The sequence below is a fragment of the Schistocerca nitens genome, chromosome 3, assembly GCF_023898315.1.
Source record: "Schistocerca nitens isolate TAMUIC-IGC-003100 chromosome 3, iqSchNite1.1, whole genome shotgun sequence".
Taxonomy (NCBI): domain Eukaryota; kingdom Metazoa; phylum Arthropoda; class Insecta; order Orthoptera; family Acrididae; genus Schistocerca; species Schistocerca nitens.
This window is the reverse complement of record NC_064616.1, coordinates 606,560,622-606,579,216: the sequence shown is the minus strand read 5'-3', so window position 1 is coordinate 606,579,216 and position 18,595 is coordinate 606,560,622. Positions and strand designations below refer to the sequence as shown.

At 37.6% G+C, this 18,595-nt stretch overlaps 1 protein-coding gene across 1 annotated transcript in view; it reads left to right on the top strand.

Annotated features, from left to right (window-relative positions):
* Positions 1–18,595, top strand: part of LOC126248540 (uncharacterized) — a 351,785-nt gene that overhangs the window by 284,887 nt on the left and 48,303 nt on the right. The window contains exons 20-22 of the mRNA XM_049949599.1: positions 5,487–5,632; positions 13,142–13,252; positions 17,724–17,899. Of these exons, the coding sequence (XP_049805556.1) occupies positions 5,487–5,632; positions 13,142–13,252; positions 17,724–17,899 (433 nt within the window). The remainder of the gene's footprint in view (positions 1–5,486; positions 5,633–13,141; positions 13,253–17,723; positions 17,900–18,595) is intronic.

Sequence of the window (18,595 nt, the reverse complement as noted above, 5' to 3'; positions counted from 1 at the left end):
TTGAATGTTACACTTTGTTCAGATAATTAATTACTATTCCCCATGCTTTCTCCTGTAACCACTGTTTGATACCATACATAAATTTCCTTCGCCTGATTAATGTTAAATGATAATTTTTCATATGTTGAAAGGGATTAAAGATAATTAATACATTAAAAGATAATTAATACATTAAAATGGGTTAAAGATAATTCTGATTTTATGGTTGATTAATATTTAGCAACAATCAAGTAGTCATTACCAGTTTGCAGATTTTATAAAACCAACTTCCATACCAGAAGAACCAGTTTCCCTATATTGTGATCACATATTAATAATTAGTTTTTTGTACTTATCATTCAGTTGTGCATGCAATCTTATGCAGCTTACCTCTGAAATATCTCTCTCTCTCTCTCTCTCTCTCTCTCTCACTCACTCACTCACACACACACACACACACACACACACACACACACACACACACACTATATATATATATATATTTTTCTCTGTGGCCAACAGTTTACTATTCTTCAGCAACTCTTCGAAAAAAACATTCTTGGAAGTTAAAAGTAAGCATTCACAAAATGTGAAATTAAATCTCAAAATAGCAGACCCCCTCATTCACACCAAATCATATCCTAAACTCCTAACAACTCTACACTTTTACAGACTTCATAAGAATGGAAAAAATGTGATGACAGCACACACACAAAATTAATAAATAAACCTCTGTGATAATAGTAATATAAATAAAAAATCTTAAATCAGCATATTATCATAGATTCTTGTAAAAAACAGCAAAGCACATAATATAACCATTTAATTCATTTGTTCACTTGAAAGGTGTTTCAAATGTGTTTACTAATGTCCTAAGTAAATAAATGGTCATGTAATTACATGTGCATATTTGTTGCAAAAAAAATAATATGAAAATACCAAAATACCAAAACTAAACAGATAATTATTTAAATCGATCATGTTAAATATACATGAGACCTGGGGTTATTTACCTGGCCCATGCAATGAGAAATGTGTGAATTGCATCAAGAACTTAAGAATTTATGAAGTGGCTTGACAGCCGTGCCATAGTTTCTAACATCGTGATAAACTTTTGTGTAGTGTTTCAATTTACCAAAGTGCCACCGAAGTTGCTCCTTCAGCTTACCGACAGGAAATTTGTCTGCAAAATCATGGGTGTTCAACCACATTGTGATTTTAACACATTTCCTTTACAGTAGACAGTTTTACAAAAAAACTCAAGCTGGAACCAAGGAGAGACCACTCTACCCATTGGTGGAGTTGGCTACCTGCTTCTTCCACTGTGTTGATGATTCATTTTTTATAAGGTCACACAGGTACTGGGCAGACAAAAAGAGTTCCTGAAACACCTGAACTGTAGGCATTCCAACATGAAGTTCAACTTTGAAAGAGCAGGGAGAGCAACAACCATTTTTAAATGTCCAAGTAAATTGAAATGGAGTTGATCCTCTCTGTCATAACATCTTCTATTGAATTGGATTCTGGTTTTCTCTTTCTTCGTCCTTATCTTCACTGACCGTCTGAACTTCATCACAACCAAGTGAAGTAGCACACTGATAAAACACTGTATCCATTTTCAGGAAGACAGCGGCTAAATCTCTGCTGGATCATCCTGATTTAGATTTCTTGTGATTTCCTTAAATTGATTAAGGCAAATCCTGACAAGGAGGCTATATGGCAATCGTATTTTTTTATGTTTATGGTACATGAAATTCAGAACTCAAATATCAATTTCCCAAAGCAGTTCGATGCAACTCTCAAAAATTCTTGAGAAAATTGACCTTGAAGTTTTCCAAGCATATTAAATACTGTGAAGTAAGACAGATTTTTGGAGATGCAGCTTGGCTGTGTGGTAGAATGCTCGTCATAGATAATTAAGAATTTATATTTACTATTAAAACTAAGTTTTTATGTTATATGTAATCAGAAATAATATGATGTGTATTTTTCATGAAAATAAAAATTATATATGTGCTAATTATCATATATTTTATGAATTTTATATTTAAATGACATAAGTATTCAAATGGAATGGAAAAAAATAATGATCAAAATGAGACTCCTGCCAGCGATCCAGCTATTACGATCCATAAGCACTATGAAGTTTTTTCCATCTTTATGTATCCTACACTTCATGGAAATTCCCATTGAACATGTGCCTTTGTTTAAAAATATGCATCAGGGAAGAAACCGAGCTTCTGCTCAATCTGTAATGGTGATGTTATTGTCAGGTAATTAAACTATCTTCCTTCCTTCCATAATTCCATCCAGTGGTGGGAATGTATGGAATTATTGTCCATTTTACTTTGTTCTCATCTCATCTTATTTCATTGAGGAAACAATGTAGCTGTGCCTTACTTTTAGATGTGTCATCTCTCAAAGACACATGATTGTTCATGGTAGTATTATCCTCTCCACATGCCTGGTGTATATCCACCATGACTACATTCTTGCCTACTGTAAGGTTCAGTCTGTTCCCACAAGTCGTCTTATTAGTATCTTATCCAATAATAACTACTATTGTACACTTCTTTATTCTCTTCCGATTTTGTGTTGTCATACTGATCATCGTTTGAATGTCACAGACTTCTTCCTCATGTAGTTGTTCCAAAATCCTATATACTGTCTCCACTGGTGCCTTAACAACTTATGCTATGCAGTCTTATGTGTAATAGTACTCACTAATAAGCTTTGAGTCAGTAATAAAAGTGTATGTGTTTCTCCTTCATAAACTATGTGATCAAAAGTATCTGGATACCCCCAAAAACATAATTTTTTCTTATTAGGGGCATTGTGCTGCCACCAACTGACAGGTACTTCATATCAGTGAACTCGGTAGTCATTAGACATCGTGAGAGAGCAGAATGGGTACTCTGCGATATTCAATGACTTTGAACGTGGTCAGGTGATTGGGTGTCACTTGTGTCATATGTCTGTACGCGAAATTTCCGTACTCCTAAACACCCCTAGGTCCACCGTTTCCACTGTGATAGTGAAGTGGAAACGTAAAGGGACACATATAGCACAAAAGCGTACAGGCTGATCTCATCTGTTGATTGGCAGAGACCGCCGATGGTTGAAGAGGGTCATAATGTGTAATAGGCAGACATCTATACAGACCATCACACAGGAGTTCCAAACTGCATCAGGATCCACAGCAAGTACTATGACAGTTAGGTGGGAGATGAGAAAACTTGGATTTCATGGTCGAACGGCTCCTCATAAACCACACATCATGCCGATAAATGCCAAATGATGCCTCGCTTGGTGTAAGAAGCATAAACATTGGGCAATTGAACAGTGGAAAAATGTTGTGTGGCGTGATGAATCATGGTACACAATGTGGCGGTCCGATGGTAGGGTATGGGTATAGTGAATGTCATCTGCCAGCATGTGTAATGCCAACAGTAAAATTCAGAGGCGGTGGTGTTATGGTGTGGTCGTGTTTTTCATGGAGGGGGCTTGCACCCCTTGTTGTTTTGCGTGGCTTTATCAGAGCACTGGCCTACATTGATTTTTTAAGCACCTTCTTGCTTCCAACTGTTGAAGAGCAATTTGGGGATGGCAACTGCATCTTTCAACATGATCACGCACCTGTTCATAATGCACGGCCTGTGGCAGAGTGGTTACACTACAATAACATCCTCGCAATGGACTGACCTGCACAGATTCCTGACCTGAATCCTATAGAACATCTTTGGGATGTTTTGGGATGCCGACTTCATGCCAGGCCTCACCGACTGACATTGATAACTCTCCTCAGTGCAGCACTCCATGAAGAATGGGCTGTCATTTCCCAAGAAACCTTCCAGCGTCTGATTGAACATATGCCTGTGAGAGTGCAAGCTGTCATCAAGGCTAAGGGTGGACTAACATCATATTGAATTGCAGCATTACCGATGGAGGGCACAATGAACTGGTAACTCATTTTCAGCCAAGTTTCTGTATACTTTTGATCACATAGTGTATGTTGCAAAAAATCACAAGGAGTACCATCACTCCAACATCAGCTCATTCCATTTATTAACAGTTGCTTTTTCATGTTCTTCCTCTTCTACAGTTAATACTGCTTTAAAAAAATCCCACTTTGAGAATATTTCTTGTATCCTGAAGCCTGCTTATTCCTTCCACGGATTAAAAATGATATTAATGTCTTCCTCTCAGCAACTGAGTGAAAAAATTTTAAAAAATTCTGACATAAACATGACCAGCCTGATGATTGACCTTCTGTTCAAATTTACAGTAATTAACATTAGTTCTGTTTTAACTCCATTTGGTTCCGTTGTAAAATCATCAAAAGTTTTGGGTTTTAATCTTGGGCTGCTTCTGCAGTTTTCCACAATTTGGATTCGGTCTTCAGGAACTTGCCTCGAACTACTCCGATCAGAGAGTATGGTTCATGCCAGATTGAATGTTTGGTTATCACATTTTTCTAAAAAGTGTTATTCTCCCACTTATCTACCATTTAGTAAACAACTTGCCCATATGTCAATCTTTTGGCGCTCCCTCTCTGTCTCCCTCTCCCTCTCCTTCTCAGTAGTCCCACGTTGTCTTCCATGTTGAGTCAAGCCTTCATACCACTAACTGGTTGTGCCTTCCCTGCTTGCACCATTATATTAACTGTTAGTTTATTTGTTTTACTGTACCACTTATGAATTCAGTCAGCCTATCAGACTTTAAAAATATGGGAAGTTCTTTGATCTTAATGCACCTCAAACCTTGACTCATTGCCATAATGTTACTGTTACCCTCTACTATTACTTTTTGTGTTACTCACTGTTAAGGCTATGAATTGCAATTCCTCCTTGCCTCTTTCCTTATAACTGGTGCATGTGTGCAACTGTCCGAATCGTCAGGCCAAGAAATGAACCAGCTTGCCTATGGCACAGTAGTCATAAAAACAGAACAACTGGGGTTATTGCAACAAAAGTCCATCAGAAAATCCACGGGACAACCAAAGTGGAATACTTTATCTGGAAACATAACACAAAATGAAAAACTCTAGAGTAAAATAATATTTTTACATTTTTTTCACTTTTTACTTGGGTGTACGGTGTTTTTTCTGCCAATTTTTGTATCAGGGATATTAAATAAAATAAGAATTTCAAAGTATGAGTGTACAGCAACTGATATGGGTACAAATAAGCACAAAGAACATTTTCTCTCATTTTTGGAGTCAGTATTTCCTTATGATTCAGCTTTCTGCCATTGTTTCTGAATTACTTTGCTCCTAAAACTATAAAATTGCTAAATGCAACAAGTATAGTGCAAGTTATGCACCAGTGACTGTTGATCCCCAGTTTAGTTTGTGAAAATTTTTACTGTCGACACACGTCAAGCCAAGTTGAGTCTGAATCCATACAACTGCAATTACTGCAGATTGTGACAATAAAATATGGAAATTAACAAACTATTTGCATTTTAGAATTATTTAGGGTTTTTCCTTGTATTTCATTAATTTGCAGGGTTCTGGAAACAGTGAACTTTCAGAAGAAATTTTCATCACTACCAGAGTTCAATCCTCAAGAATGTCAGTCACCGAGTGCAATTTCAGTACCATCAAGTCCCCGCACTTTTGTTCAAAGTTACCGGAAGAAGCAGCGTCAATCAGGTATGAGTTGAAGCAGAAGTTCATCATATGATAAACTAAAATTATGTTAAATATCAATTGCTTATTTCTTTAAACCAGTTGAAAGATTAATTGCAGCTACTATATTATTTATGGGAAACCTTTATAGTCAAGTATTTCTGGTGTAATTGGCATGTGTGTGTGTGTGTGTGTGTGTGAGGGGGTTACAGAAATGATTAGGTGAGTATATATACATCTTATGATAATCTTTAACATTTGAGTTTAACACTTCAGAGACTGGCCACTTGGGAGAATATTGGGCTTAGGAAACCAGCCATGTATACCATTATTTAAATCTTTACTGGCACTTATGTAATTGATGCATCTTCAAGAGTAATACATACTAAAAAAGGCCAAGCTTCAAGATTTATTTTTCATGTTTACTTTAGTTCTTTGATAGATTACAAAGTTTAAACTAATGATAACAGGAAGTATAATTATCCTTCCAGGAAAAGTGCAAAGTGAGTTATATCGCAATTTATTCCTCTTGAGCTTCCAAAATTTATTCGTCACATAACAAACGTGACCTATTTTTAGCAGAATTAGATAAAACCTGCAAAACCTAATGAGTACGCGTGCGAAATTATTTCAGTGCTATCGTATGGGCTCAGCCATACACAACAGCAGTTTTTGCATTCACTAATGTTTTTTCCTTTCTAGAAAATTGATAATAAAAGGCAGCACCATACAAGGGGCAGATTGTGACACATCCATACATTGTTCTCATACAAAATGAGTCAAGTTTTCGAGAAATAGGTGGATTGTGTGTCGAGAAAATTGCAGCCAGACCTATACTTAGACAGTATTTTCAACACAAAGCTGTGGACCAAGCTATGCTCAGGCTAGGTCTCCAAGGTGTTAAAAAAAAAGACCCAAAAACAGATACTAAATTTTCATCTCAGCTGTGCTGAAACTTCAATGTTTATTATGTTACATATTTGTTAACTCCTGTAATCCAATTTAACTTAGAAATACTGTGTGCTTTGTTAGAAAATGGTGAAGATCACTACTTGTTGTTTCCATATAACCAGTATTGACTTAACCATATCACCATCAGATTTTTTCGGCATCACTATAGTCTGTTGGTAAACTAATGAGCGAGTGGTGCTCTTGGTGGAGGAAGTGGCTTTTACCAGTAGGACACTGTAACTGCACTACAAGTGCACCAAAAATCATGTTTCTGTTTGTGTGATTTTAGTTACCAATGTCTGTCAGTTCAGTCTGTACATTTACTGATGTACTTAGTTATTCAGATATGATGGATAAGTGTACTGCATCTCAAGAAAATGTGCACAATACAAAGAAGAGATATTTGCAGTGTGAAGAGCATTCGGTCATCTCTAACATAATTGCAGCATGTATCAAAGAGTGTACACAAAAAGAGCCAGTCCCAGTACTGCAGTTTCAACAAAAGTCAACCTTGCCACAATATAATGCGTTAGAAAGGAATGTGAAAATAAACCATATGGTTTATTGGCATCGCCAAGAAAGGGCACTAAGAATTTTGGAAGGAAACCTGTTGTTATCAACAGCTTTACAAAATCGGTAATCCAACAGACAATTGATGACTTCTACACAAATCAAGTAATAGTGCCAACATTATGCAAATTACTTATTGCTGTAAAATCAGTAGTTTATTTTCCTTGACACAAAGATATTTTAAACAAGACACTGTGAAGTGGAATTTATCTTGAGGAGATCTGTAAGTAAAAGAAAGGAAAGGAAGGAAGATTAGGGTTTAATATAAGCAAAGGTAAGATTCTGGTATAGAGAACTGATGTAATTGACTGGTGATACAAATGGTTGATACAAGTAAGGAAATTAAAAGAGCAAGACAGAAAGTTATTTTGATGAAACTTTGGTGGATCATTTCGCTTTGTGACAAGAACACTGGATGCACTATACTGTTCATATCAAATAAATAGTGACCATAACCTTCATATATATTACTCAGATTCCCGTTGCTCATCCTGGTTTTTGTTTTCCCAAATTTCCTTAAATCACTCAAGGAAAATGGAGATGGTTTCTCTTGAAAGAGTATGGCCAATTTCCTTCACTATCCTTCCTCCAGTCTGAGCTTGGACTCCCATGTGTAACACGCTCTTAGTTGACGGGGCGTTAAACCCTAATCTTCCTTCCTTCCTATTTCAGATTATTTTCTGGGTGTTGAAAGGCTAAAGCCCAATGAAGAAGATTACTTCACCTTGGCTGTATTGGAAGTGTCTCATTCAAGATACATTTGGGGAAGCAGTTGTAAAATTCTCTTTAAGTAAGGAAAAATAACCTTAGATAAATTTTGATTCTTGTGCAAGGAGGTGGCTCTAACTGTGTAGTTGTGGGATGTAGATTATTCCAGACCTTCCAACAACAAAATAATTTGCATATATCTGTGCTTGACGTAACCTATTTTTGGCATTAAAATAAGCCATTTCTGTAACAACAGGTACCTAATTCTGTCAAAATAAAATAACAGTACTTATTAATATTAACACAGCTTCCACATTAAAGATCAAAAGTTGGAGCAAACACAAGCAAGTACAAATTCACAAATAATGCACTGTGGGTTCACTGGTATGCATCATCATTAAGTTGTACCTGCAAATAAGCATTTACACTAGAACAAACAGAAGGAATGCTGTGAAGAAATGAGCATCAAAGCATATTCTGTGTATCTTTTTTTGGCATGAATTTTCTAGTAAAGTTGCTTAACTTATATTCCATACTAGTTGTATATATAGTCATGAAAGAGAAATAGGCATAGGACAGGAAGAATTTAGGTGTCTCAGTGTGAATGTAAATGTGAAATGCATAGAGATAGTGCACTTAACATTGAATTGCCTTAGCATTAGTCCAAAACTCTGCGCATATGTTGGTTGACACTTTTTGCCAGCTTCTCAGTACAGTGTAGCAGGAAATTTAAAAGCAGAACATTAATTACTGATGGCCAACATAACCTGAGAAAAGGCTAGCATTTATGACCTGGTTATTAGCAGGGAGACATTTACATTAATGATAATTTTGTATTTCAGTAGTTGCTTCATATCTGATACTTTCTGGAGTCTACAGTAACAATGTACAGCACTTGAAGAATAATATTAAAGTGTGTCTAAAGAAGATACAGCCAATAAAATATGATCAGTGAAATGTGAAATATATGTAAGATCTGTCACATAGATTACTATGCTATATTGTTTGTTTGGAGACAGTTAGTGTAATCCCATGTAAACCATTTTCATTTATCATCAGAAATATCTAATGTAGTAGTGAAACATGAGCTATGTAATTACAAATACCTTAAACATAAGCAATGATAATGATAAGTCTTTCACATATTTTTAATTTTAATCAGCATAATAGATACCGTACTAGTTTACTTTCAAGGAAATTTATGGTTTTTCTTCTTTTTTAATAACAAGAATTATGAAGCTTGTGCTTATTCAGTCTATTGCTTATTCAGCCTATTGCTTATTCAGTCCATTCCCACTCAATGCAAGAATCTAATGAATTTTTCATTTCTATCACATCTCTAGGAGAACCAGTGACTGCTTCGTCAGTTTTCTACCAATCATAATTCTTTTCCTTTGTCACTTGTGCTGTGAATCTCTTAAATCCCAGAAACATGTATGGTATCTATATTATATTCTTCTATCAGCAACTTTACATTACCTGTGAACCACTCCATTGCACATGCAGCAGCTCGTGTCAGCAACAATAAAGGTACACAAGATAAGAAATGAAATTCTTGTCTACTGCAAGCACCAAAGTGGAGAGGATGCAAACTTCCTGTCATGTTTCCTGAAAAATTGACAACTAGCGGAACACCACAAACGAATGACTGTGAACGTAAACCAAATGTGACCAGATACCATTCGTGCACATGCTCCTATTGTTTACACCTGAGAGAATTCTCATTCACTGATCCATGTTCACTTTTGTTCACTTCAGTGTAAAGGAGACTTCAGGAACACCCTGAGTATAGGACACTGTTAATTCAGATCAAGCAAAATGTACACCTTATTAGTACCACACAGATAATGTTAAACATTCTATTTAAAATTGTTTACAAATGAAACGATTTTGTTGCCATGTATTGCTACAAATTTATGTGAATCATTGAATGTCAGTACTTTCTGGTATTTTTCATTCATTTAAATAAAAGAGATTGCTTTGTACTTAAACGTTTTGACAACAGTTATAGTAGCAATAACTTAGGAATAGGGTGCAGAAAATTGTATTAATGTCGGAGTACATATTTTAATGCCAAGAGCAAGTATATTCTCTGATTTCAAAAAAATATTTCACAGTCTTTCAGAGGACCTAGCAGTAAACAGTCTTCAACATTCCAGAATAATCGCCTTTTGTTCTCTTCCAGTCATGTGAATTTATCATCAGTTTGTGAGTCTGCATGGTCCAAAAAAATGGCCCATATTTGACTGTCCTCACTATTTGTGTAAGAGTTGATGAGTGGACTCAGTAACTTTGAATCACCACTTTTAAATCCAATGAGTATGATTATTTATGTGGTATTAATAATAAAGTGTAAATAATGTTTAATCTGTATTGGTAGGGTCCTACATTAAGACTGTTCCTAATTGGCATTATCTCTTCATTGTCTGCAATAACTCATGTTACTGATGAAGAAGATTAGGCCTTCTTGTTGAGTGCATACAAATCAGTTCAATAGGCAGAATGTCAAGTTCACTACTGGACATTAAAATAGCAACACCTTGAAGGCAGCATGCAACAAATGTCAAATTCACATAATGTGTACTACATGCTCAGATAAGCAAGTTATTAACATTTCAGTGTAACCCCAAGAAGTACTGCGGAGTATCATAATTTGCATTCTGTATATAAGGAAATAATATCAGCAGGTTTGTCATAAAGAAATCCCACTTGAGTATTAGTTGATTATGAGAAGGTCATGTTCTGCCTTGTGTAAATAGGAGAAATGTCTACCAGCATCTGTCAGAATGCGGCATGGTCATGGTGTATCAAGACTGCAATATGTTGTTGTGCAATATTGCTGCTTACGCTCATCAGGATCCAAAAACTGTCATTTGAATATGGAATCAATGGTTTCAGGGCAGGCCGTACATAATTCCATGCGGGATCTCAGTGGCCCAATACAACTAGTGCCTGAAAGGACAGACATATACATATTTACCTCAGCCAGCATCTGATGTGCGTGATCACCTCGAGTTCCATTTGAACAACAGGCATTATGTTTCAGATGTGTTAAGGCTGGTGGCTGTGCACTTTCTTTGAGATCTCAGTGACTGACAAAATAATGGAAGACTGCATGTTAACCATGCATCCTGACTCACCTTGATACAGATGGTGTTTAACTGTTGTATTGGCCGCCATGTTTCCCACATCTCTCACCCCTTGAAAAATTTCATAATGTTTTGCTAAGAGACTGGCATATGACCATTCATCAACCACTCTAATGGGTAAACTCTGGCTTGGAGTTGAAGCATTGAGTTGATGTACCTGTATGTGTCATCTAAGCTCAGTTCGACTCGGTGCCAACCCAAGATAGAGCCATTGTTGCTGCTGGAGGTGGCAGCAAGATTCATAGAAGAATGAAAATATTTTTCCATTTGCTCAATCTTGTTATGTGGGCTCTTTTGCTTTGTTCAGTAAAAATGATGATGGTCCAGTTTTACTTATGTCAGATATTGTGGTTACTGAAAACATAATTTCACAATTTTAAAAATAATAATAATAATAATAATAATAATAATAATAATAATTCCATCTAAAGGTAGCAGATAATTTAGCCTGGAGCAACTGATCGGTCCATTTCCCATCGTCGTTTCCACATACTGTGAAAAAACAAAATTTGTCATGTATTTGCACAGTTTGCCTCCAAATTTGCCACAGGTATGGGAAAAAGCAATGAGAATGAATATATTGTTGTTAAGAATATGATTTAACACTCTGTCTTGTTTGTTACTGTCACACATCTAATAAAGTTTCAAACATTTAAAGCCATTCCTAAACTTGTGGTTTAACTTACAATCAATAACAGAACCATAAACAAGACAAAATTTTAAGTAATTTCGGTATAAAAACTTTGAAGCTTAGATGCTTCACGTTGTTTTATTGCCATACTGACATCGGACAGATGCCCATCTTCAGCTGCAGCTTACGTTTACTGTGGGGTGTTTTTTTTGAAGCACATGCCGTAGACATTCGTTGACAATGTTGGTGTAATTATCCATTTATATAACAGTAATCAGCATATAAATTTCGATGATGTGATGTATAACGTGATATTTTTCAGTATTTGTAAGTTATAGAGCACCACATGTGCAAGATATCTTGTTTGATACATTGTGTAAAGCATTTATACCTTGCTGGTGTTCCAGTTTGTGAGAATTGCTCTAAGTCTTGACAACTCGCAGTGTGAACATATTCCATATGATTTATTACATTAGTATAGGGATATTTTAGTCTGACAATTTGTATTCATTATATTCAACATTGAAACTTCCTGGCAGATTAAAACTGTGTGCACGTCCGAGACTCGAACTCCTTTCTTTCAGGAGTGCTAGTTCTGCAAGGTTCGCAGCAGAGCTTCTGTAAAGTTTGGAAGGTAGGAGACGAGGTACTGGCAGAAGTAAAGCTGTGAGTACCGGGCGTGAGTCGTGCTTCAGTAGCTCAGTTGGTAGAGCACTTGCCCGCGAAAGGCAAAGGTCCCGAGTTCGAGTCTTGGTCGAGCACACAGTTTTAATCTGCCAGGAAGTTTCATATCAGTGCACACTCCGCTGCAGAGTGAAAATCTCATTCTGGATATTCAACATTACTTTTCATATGGTGTCACGTGGTTGGTTGAGCTTACATACATCAAGCTGTTACATGTGCAGTCAGGGTGTATACGACCCGGGAGATCCGGGAAAAACCCGGGGATTTTTTCGTCCCGGAGAAAACTGGGAAAAACCCGGGAAATTTTTAGAATTCCGGGAATTTTTCATTATCTAGTTACCAGTTAAATTTTTGCGATTTTGACTGGTAATAACCAATACTCTAACGAAGGATATTACTGCATCCTACTTCTGCAGAATAATACTGCAGCAACAAAACATGAACGAGAGCGGGGTGGGGGAGGGGGGGGGGGACGGAAATAAAACTTAAGTTGCAAAGGAAATGCGCCATATACAACAACAAAACACAGTGCTCATACAAGCGTCTGCCAACCAAAGTGTGTCAAAGGCCTTAGGAAGAATATGCAGTGCTTCCTAACAACAAATTGCCTCCATTGAGCTTGACGTGACAGCTGTTTTTACATTGGATTCATTTGAGCAGTTGCGGGCGAGTTCTTGCGCATGCGCGTGGGTTGTATGTTATATCTCCAAAAATATGGCACAGATTTGACTGCTTTTCAAAGATATAAATTTAACCAATAGAGCTTTAATATGTGTGCCTACTTTTGATGTGGTGATTCTGTCATTATGCTAAGGGTAAATTACATTATATTTATTTCAGCTGCGGAGGATGATGGTGACTCTGACAGTGTGATCTCGGCAACTCCAAAATCCGCAAAGCTAACAGGTGGCACATTTTTTGGACCAGATTTCAATCCAGATGCATTCAGAGGTAAGTATCATATTTAAAATCTGTTCATATTTTATCTTATGGTTCTTCTGTTAGAGGAATAACTTTTGACATAAGTTTTAAACTTTTATGCATTTGTGCTCAAAGAGCCAGCAAAATTGTGGTCCTTAGTACAACAGAATGATTTTACACTAACTCTTTCTATCCAGTTCCTCTTCTAGCCAAAGACATTTAACTGTTGATCCACATCCACATAAAGCATAATTGTCACATATTAGTTTTAGATTGTTATTTCTGTTATGCTGTCACACTGGCTAAGCAAAGCCATGAAAGATCTGTACTATCCTCCTTTACTTAGGTCTTTTAAATGTCCTACACAAATGAATAATTCTCAAGAATTGTTTTAATGGAGTTCTGTAAGTGACCTTATCGATGTAACAGTTTCAGGGGTTGGACAAAAATATGGGAACACCACAAGAAATGCGTGCTTGAACATGAATGTAGATGCTAGCCAAGCCTGCAGATGGCACCATTCTGTTTGACCATTGCACCTATGCAATGTCCACAATACGTTGCAAGTGTTGGTTGTATTCAGACAGTATTCTGTGAGATTGTGAATGCATTATGTCTCAGATCTCAGATTAGTGAATTTGAATGTGGGCAAATTGTTAGTGCTCTTGTGGTAGTTGTTCCCGTAATCAAGGGAGCCAACGTACACTACTGGCCATTAAAATTGCTACACCACGAAGATGACGTGCTACAGACGCGAAATTTAACCGACAGGAAGAAGATGCTGTGATATGCAAATGATTAGCTTTTCAGAGCATTCACACAAGGTTGGCACCAGTGGCGACACCTACAACGTGCAGAGATGAGGAAAGTTTCCAACCGATTTCTCATACACAAACAGCAGTTGACCACCGTTCCCTGGTGAAACGTTGTGATGCCTCGTGTAAGGAGGAGAAATGCGTACCATCACGTTTCCAACTTTGATGAAGGTCGGATTGCATCCTATCGCGATTGTGGTTTATTGTATCGCGACATTGCTGCTCGCATTGGTCGAGATCCAATGACTGTTAGCAGAATATTGAATCATTGGGTTCAGGAGGGTAATACGGAATGCCGTGCTGGATCCCAACGGCCTCGTATCACTAGCAGTCGAGATGACCGGCATCTTATCTGCATGACTGTAACGGATCGTATGCCACATCTCGATCCCTGAGTCAGCAGATGGGGACGTTTGCAACACAACAACCATCTGCACGAACAGTTCTATGATGTTTGCAGCAGCATGGACTATCAGCTCAGAGACCATGGCTGCGGTTACCCTTGACGCTGCATCACAGACAGGAGCGCCTGGTGTACTCAACGACGAACCTGGGTGCACGAATTGCAAAACGTCATTTTTTCGGATGAATCCAGGTTCTGTTTACAGCATCATGATGGTTGCATCCATGTTTGGCCACATCGCGGTGAACACACATTGGAAGTGTGTATTTGTCACCACCATACTGGCGTATCACCCGGCATGATGGTATGGGGTGCCATTGCTTACATGTCTCGGTCACCTCTTGTTCTCATTGACGGCACTTTGAACAGTGGACATTACATTTCAAATGTGTTATGACTCGTGGCTCTACCCTTCATTCGATCCCTGCGAAACCCTACATTTCAGCAGGATAATACACGACCGCATGTTGCAGGTCCTGTACGAGCCTTTCTGGATACAGAAAATGTTCGACTGCTGCCCTGACCATCACATTCTTCAGATCTCTCACCAATTGAAAATGTCTGGTCAATAGTGACCGAGCAACTGCCTCGTCACAATACACCAGTCACTACTCTTGATGAACTGTGGTATCGTGTTGAAGCTGCATGGGCAGCTATACCTGTACACGCCATCCAAGCTCTGTTTGACTCAATGCCCAGGTGTATCAAGGCCGTTATTACGACCAGAGGTATTTGTTCTGGATACTGATTTCTCAGGATCTATGCACCCAAATTAGGTGAAAATGTAATCACATGTCAGTTCTAGCATAATATATTTGTCCAATGAATACCCGTTTATCATCTGCATTTCTTCTTGGTGTAACAATTTTAATGACCAGTAGTGTATTTTGTGTTTCAAGAGGCATGATATTGAAGATTTATACTGTATTGAGGAAAAGCAGGTAAGCATCATCTGCAAAGTCACAATGCAGTTGAAAGTGTGTCTTGAGTGATTGTGACAGATGGTCATTGAAGTGGATTGTAATGAATAGAAACTGCAAAAGTTGCTGCAAAACTGAATGTTGCACTCACAAACCCTTTCAACACCAAAATAACACAAAGGGAGCTCCATAAGCAGGAATTGTAGGGCAATCTGGAATTCTAGAACCACTATCAGTGATTCATACGCACGTAAGAGGGAAACAATGATGACAAAGCCATAAAACCTGGACTATGGAGCAGTGGAACAAATTCATTTGATTGGATGAGTCTTGCTTCACACTGTTTCTGACTTCTCCCCAAGTTAATGTCCCAAGAGTGAAACATGTCAGGGGTTCGATGGTGATTTGGTCAGCCATATTGTGGTATTCCATGGGTCCCTTGGTTACTCTACATTGTTCATTCCCCAATGGTGCTGCTATGTTCCAATATCAAACTGCATCGTTCAGGGCTGGTTTAGTGGATACAAGGATGAATGTTCACATCTGCCCTGGCCACTGTAGTCACAATATCTCAATATTATTGAGCCTTTCTGGTCTACTTTGGAGAGAAGCCTGCATGATTCCTATCCACCTCCATCATCATTAACTGAAGTCACCACTATTTTGCAGGAAGAATAGTATATGATTCTCTTAAAAACTATACAGGACCTGTATTTATCCATTGTGAGATGACTGGAAGTTGTTTTGTGGGTGGGTGTGGGTGTGGGTGTGCGCACCCCCTTTTGTGTGTTTGTTTGCATATTTTCGTCCAAGCCCTGTACATTTCTTTAGGACAGTTTTAATAAATTAATCTCCCAGTCTTACAACTAGATTTATGTTTGACAGTTATAACCGATTTCAGTTAAAGATCTGTTCAACAGATGTATTTTTTATATACATCTGTTGAACTACAATTACTTAAGTTTGGGATTAGCTGCCTGCATTTGTATCAAAGTGACAATCTTTTGAAAACCTTGCTCAAATTCTCAAAATCTCAAAATTGTCCTAATAATGTGATCTCCCTGTATTGCCCACAAGATGTATCACAGAGCTACACATATCTTTTGCCAGGATATAATAATGGTCATATTAGACTGTGTCAATGAACATGTGGTCTTGCTTTCACTTCTGACTAACTTTTCTATGGAGACTGAAATATCGAGTTTTTTTACTAAGAGTCCAGTCCTGTTGCATAACTTGATTTGATATTTCGTATGTGCACATTTTGTGTCTGAAGCAACACTGGAATCTCATCAAAGGCATGCAACAAGCCAAGGAGTGTGGTGTCAGTTTAATAGGGCAGACTTTTTTAGTGTACAGTACAGACATGAAGTACAAGTGCAACACACATTGTGTAATAAGAAGTTATTGTAATTAAATCAAATCAAGAACATTTAGTTTTAAAAAACTTGTATATAATACAAAGAAAAGTGGCTTGGTGTGACTTTGGCACTATTCACACTAGCCTTGAAGTACAAAAGGGCAGTACAGTGCAAATCTTTGTCCAGCCTGCTTGTCTAGCTTAATGTGCTTTGTGCTAGCTTACAGGACAGGGAGGTGAGCCATACCCCTATCAAATCTGTGTGGTGAATTAACAAGTGTTAATCTTGTAGACAGGTTAGTCTGAGTGTGGCTTTTAAGCAGTTTTCCACACTCGCAAGCTTATCCTGTGCTGATCCCCAACTCCATCTCCAAAATATGATATACAAACATTCAAAGTTAAATAACACGTAGAACGAAGTTTGGACAATTCACAGAAAGTTCCTACACATGACGTCCCTCCCTTATGTTAACTGATGACTGTGGTGACTGAAATGATTCTCAGCCACAACGTTAAAATAAAATAAATATAAATTTGCAAAGTCATGAAAACAGTGGACCCATATGATGAGATAAATCCGCTCTTAGTTTTGCGATAAAGTTACAACTACTTTGTAAGTGAATAATGAAACAGCCTAATTCTTCAATGCTTGGTCTACCTCTCATACTTGGCTTTACACATTACTTCACATTCTGAACTGCTGTTAACCTCACTGTTTATGACTGAGTTCATTGATTTGTACCATTCTGTTCTTTGAGTATCCCATGTAACATTATCGATGGAATCCATGTGATGCATATCCAGTGTTTGTGCAAAATTGATGCAATATTACTCTTCTTCAAGATTCTGTCTTGGACCCAATGGAAGTGCAGTACATAAGCAGTTATATTATTTGCACACAGATTTTATGGAAGCCACGGATGAACCAAAAAAAAACTCCACTAACAAATACACATGTAAAATGTACTGATGATAAAAGATTAATTGATATCTCCACCCACAGGCTCGGAAGCCAGTGATGCTGGTGAAGGCAGTTCACCACGTACACCAAAGACACCAGGAGGGAAGGATATGGAAAAAGGTCACCGTAGAATGCTTGAACAGCGCAGGCAGTTGGTAATGCAACTGTTCCAGGAACAAGGCTTCTTCCCATCTACCCAGGCAACTACAGCTTTTCAGGTATTCTGTGTGTTTCTAATGTAAATCTTTCTACAAAGATTATATCTTATATGAATAGTATAGATGGTGTGTAAGTTTTTAATAGTATCCATAAGCTGTTCTTCCTGTTTGTTGAACATTCTGTATTTTTTATGGCATGTAGACCCACAGAAAAAGTCTATTGTGTCATAGTATTGTTTAAAATGGACTTTTCAGTGTGTAAGAGATAAAGAGATAATCAACTCCAGATATTTTCATTAAAACCGTATAAATTCTTAAGAATTGTTATACATCCAGTCCTCTGGCTACTTACCATGCATATTCCTATATTTGTGCTACAATTCTATTAAAAAATTACCAGTGATCGAGAAGAAATATCAGTTTTTCATCAAAAAAAGTTTATTTGTATATGAAGGTACTAACTGTTCTCGAAAGAACAGGTACCATTGATGACTGTGCAGCTTCTCGAGAATAAATGATAATTAATTTAAACCCTCAGCTGCTGACAGGTGTTGTTGATATATCTCGATGGGGACAGCTGAAAATGTGTGTCCCGACCGGGACTCGAACCCTGGATCTCCTGCTTACATGGCAGACGCTCTATCCATCTGAGACACTGAGGACACAGATGAACAGTGCAACTGCAGGGACTTATTCCTTTTGCATGCTTCCCATGATACCCACATTCCCAACTGTCCACAATCTACAAACGTAATG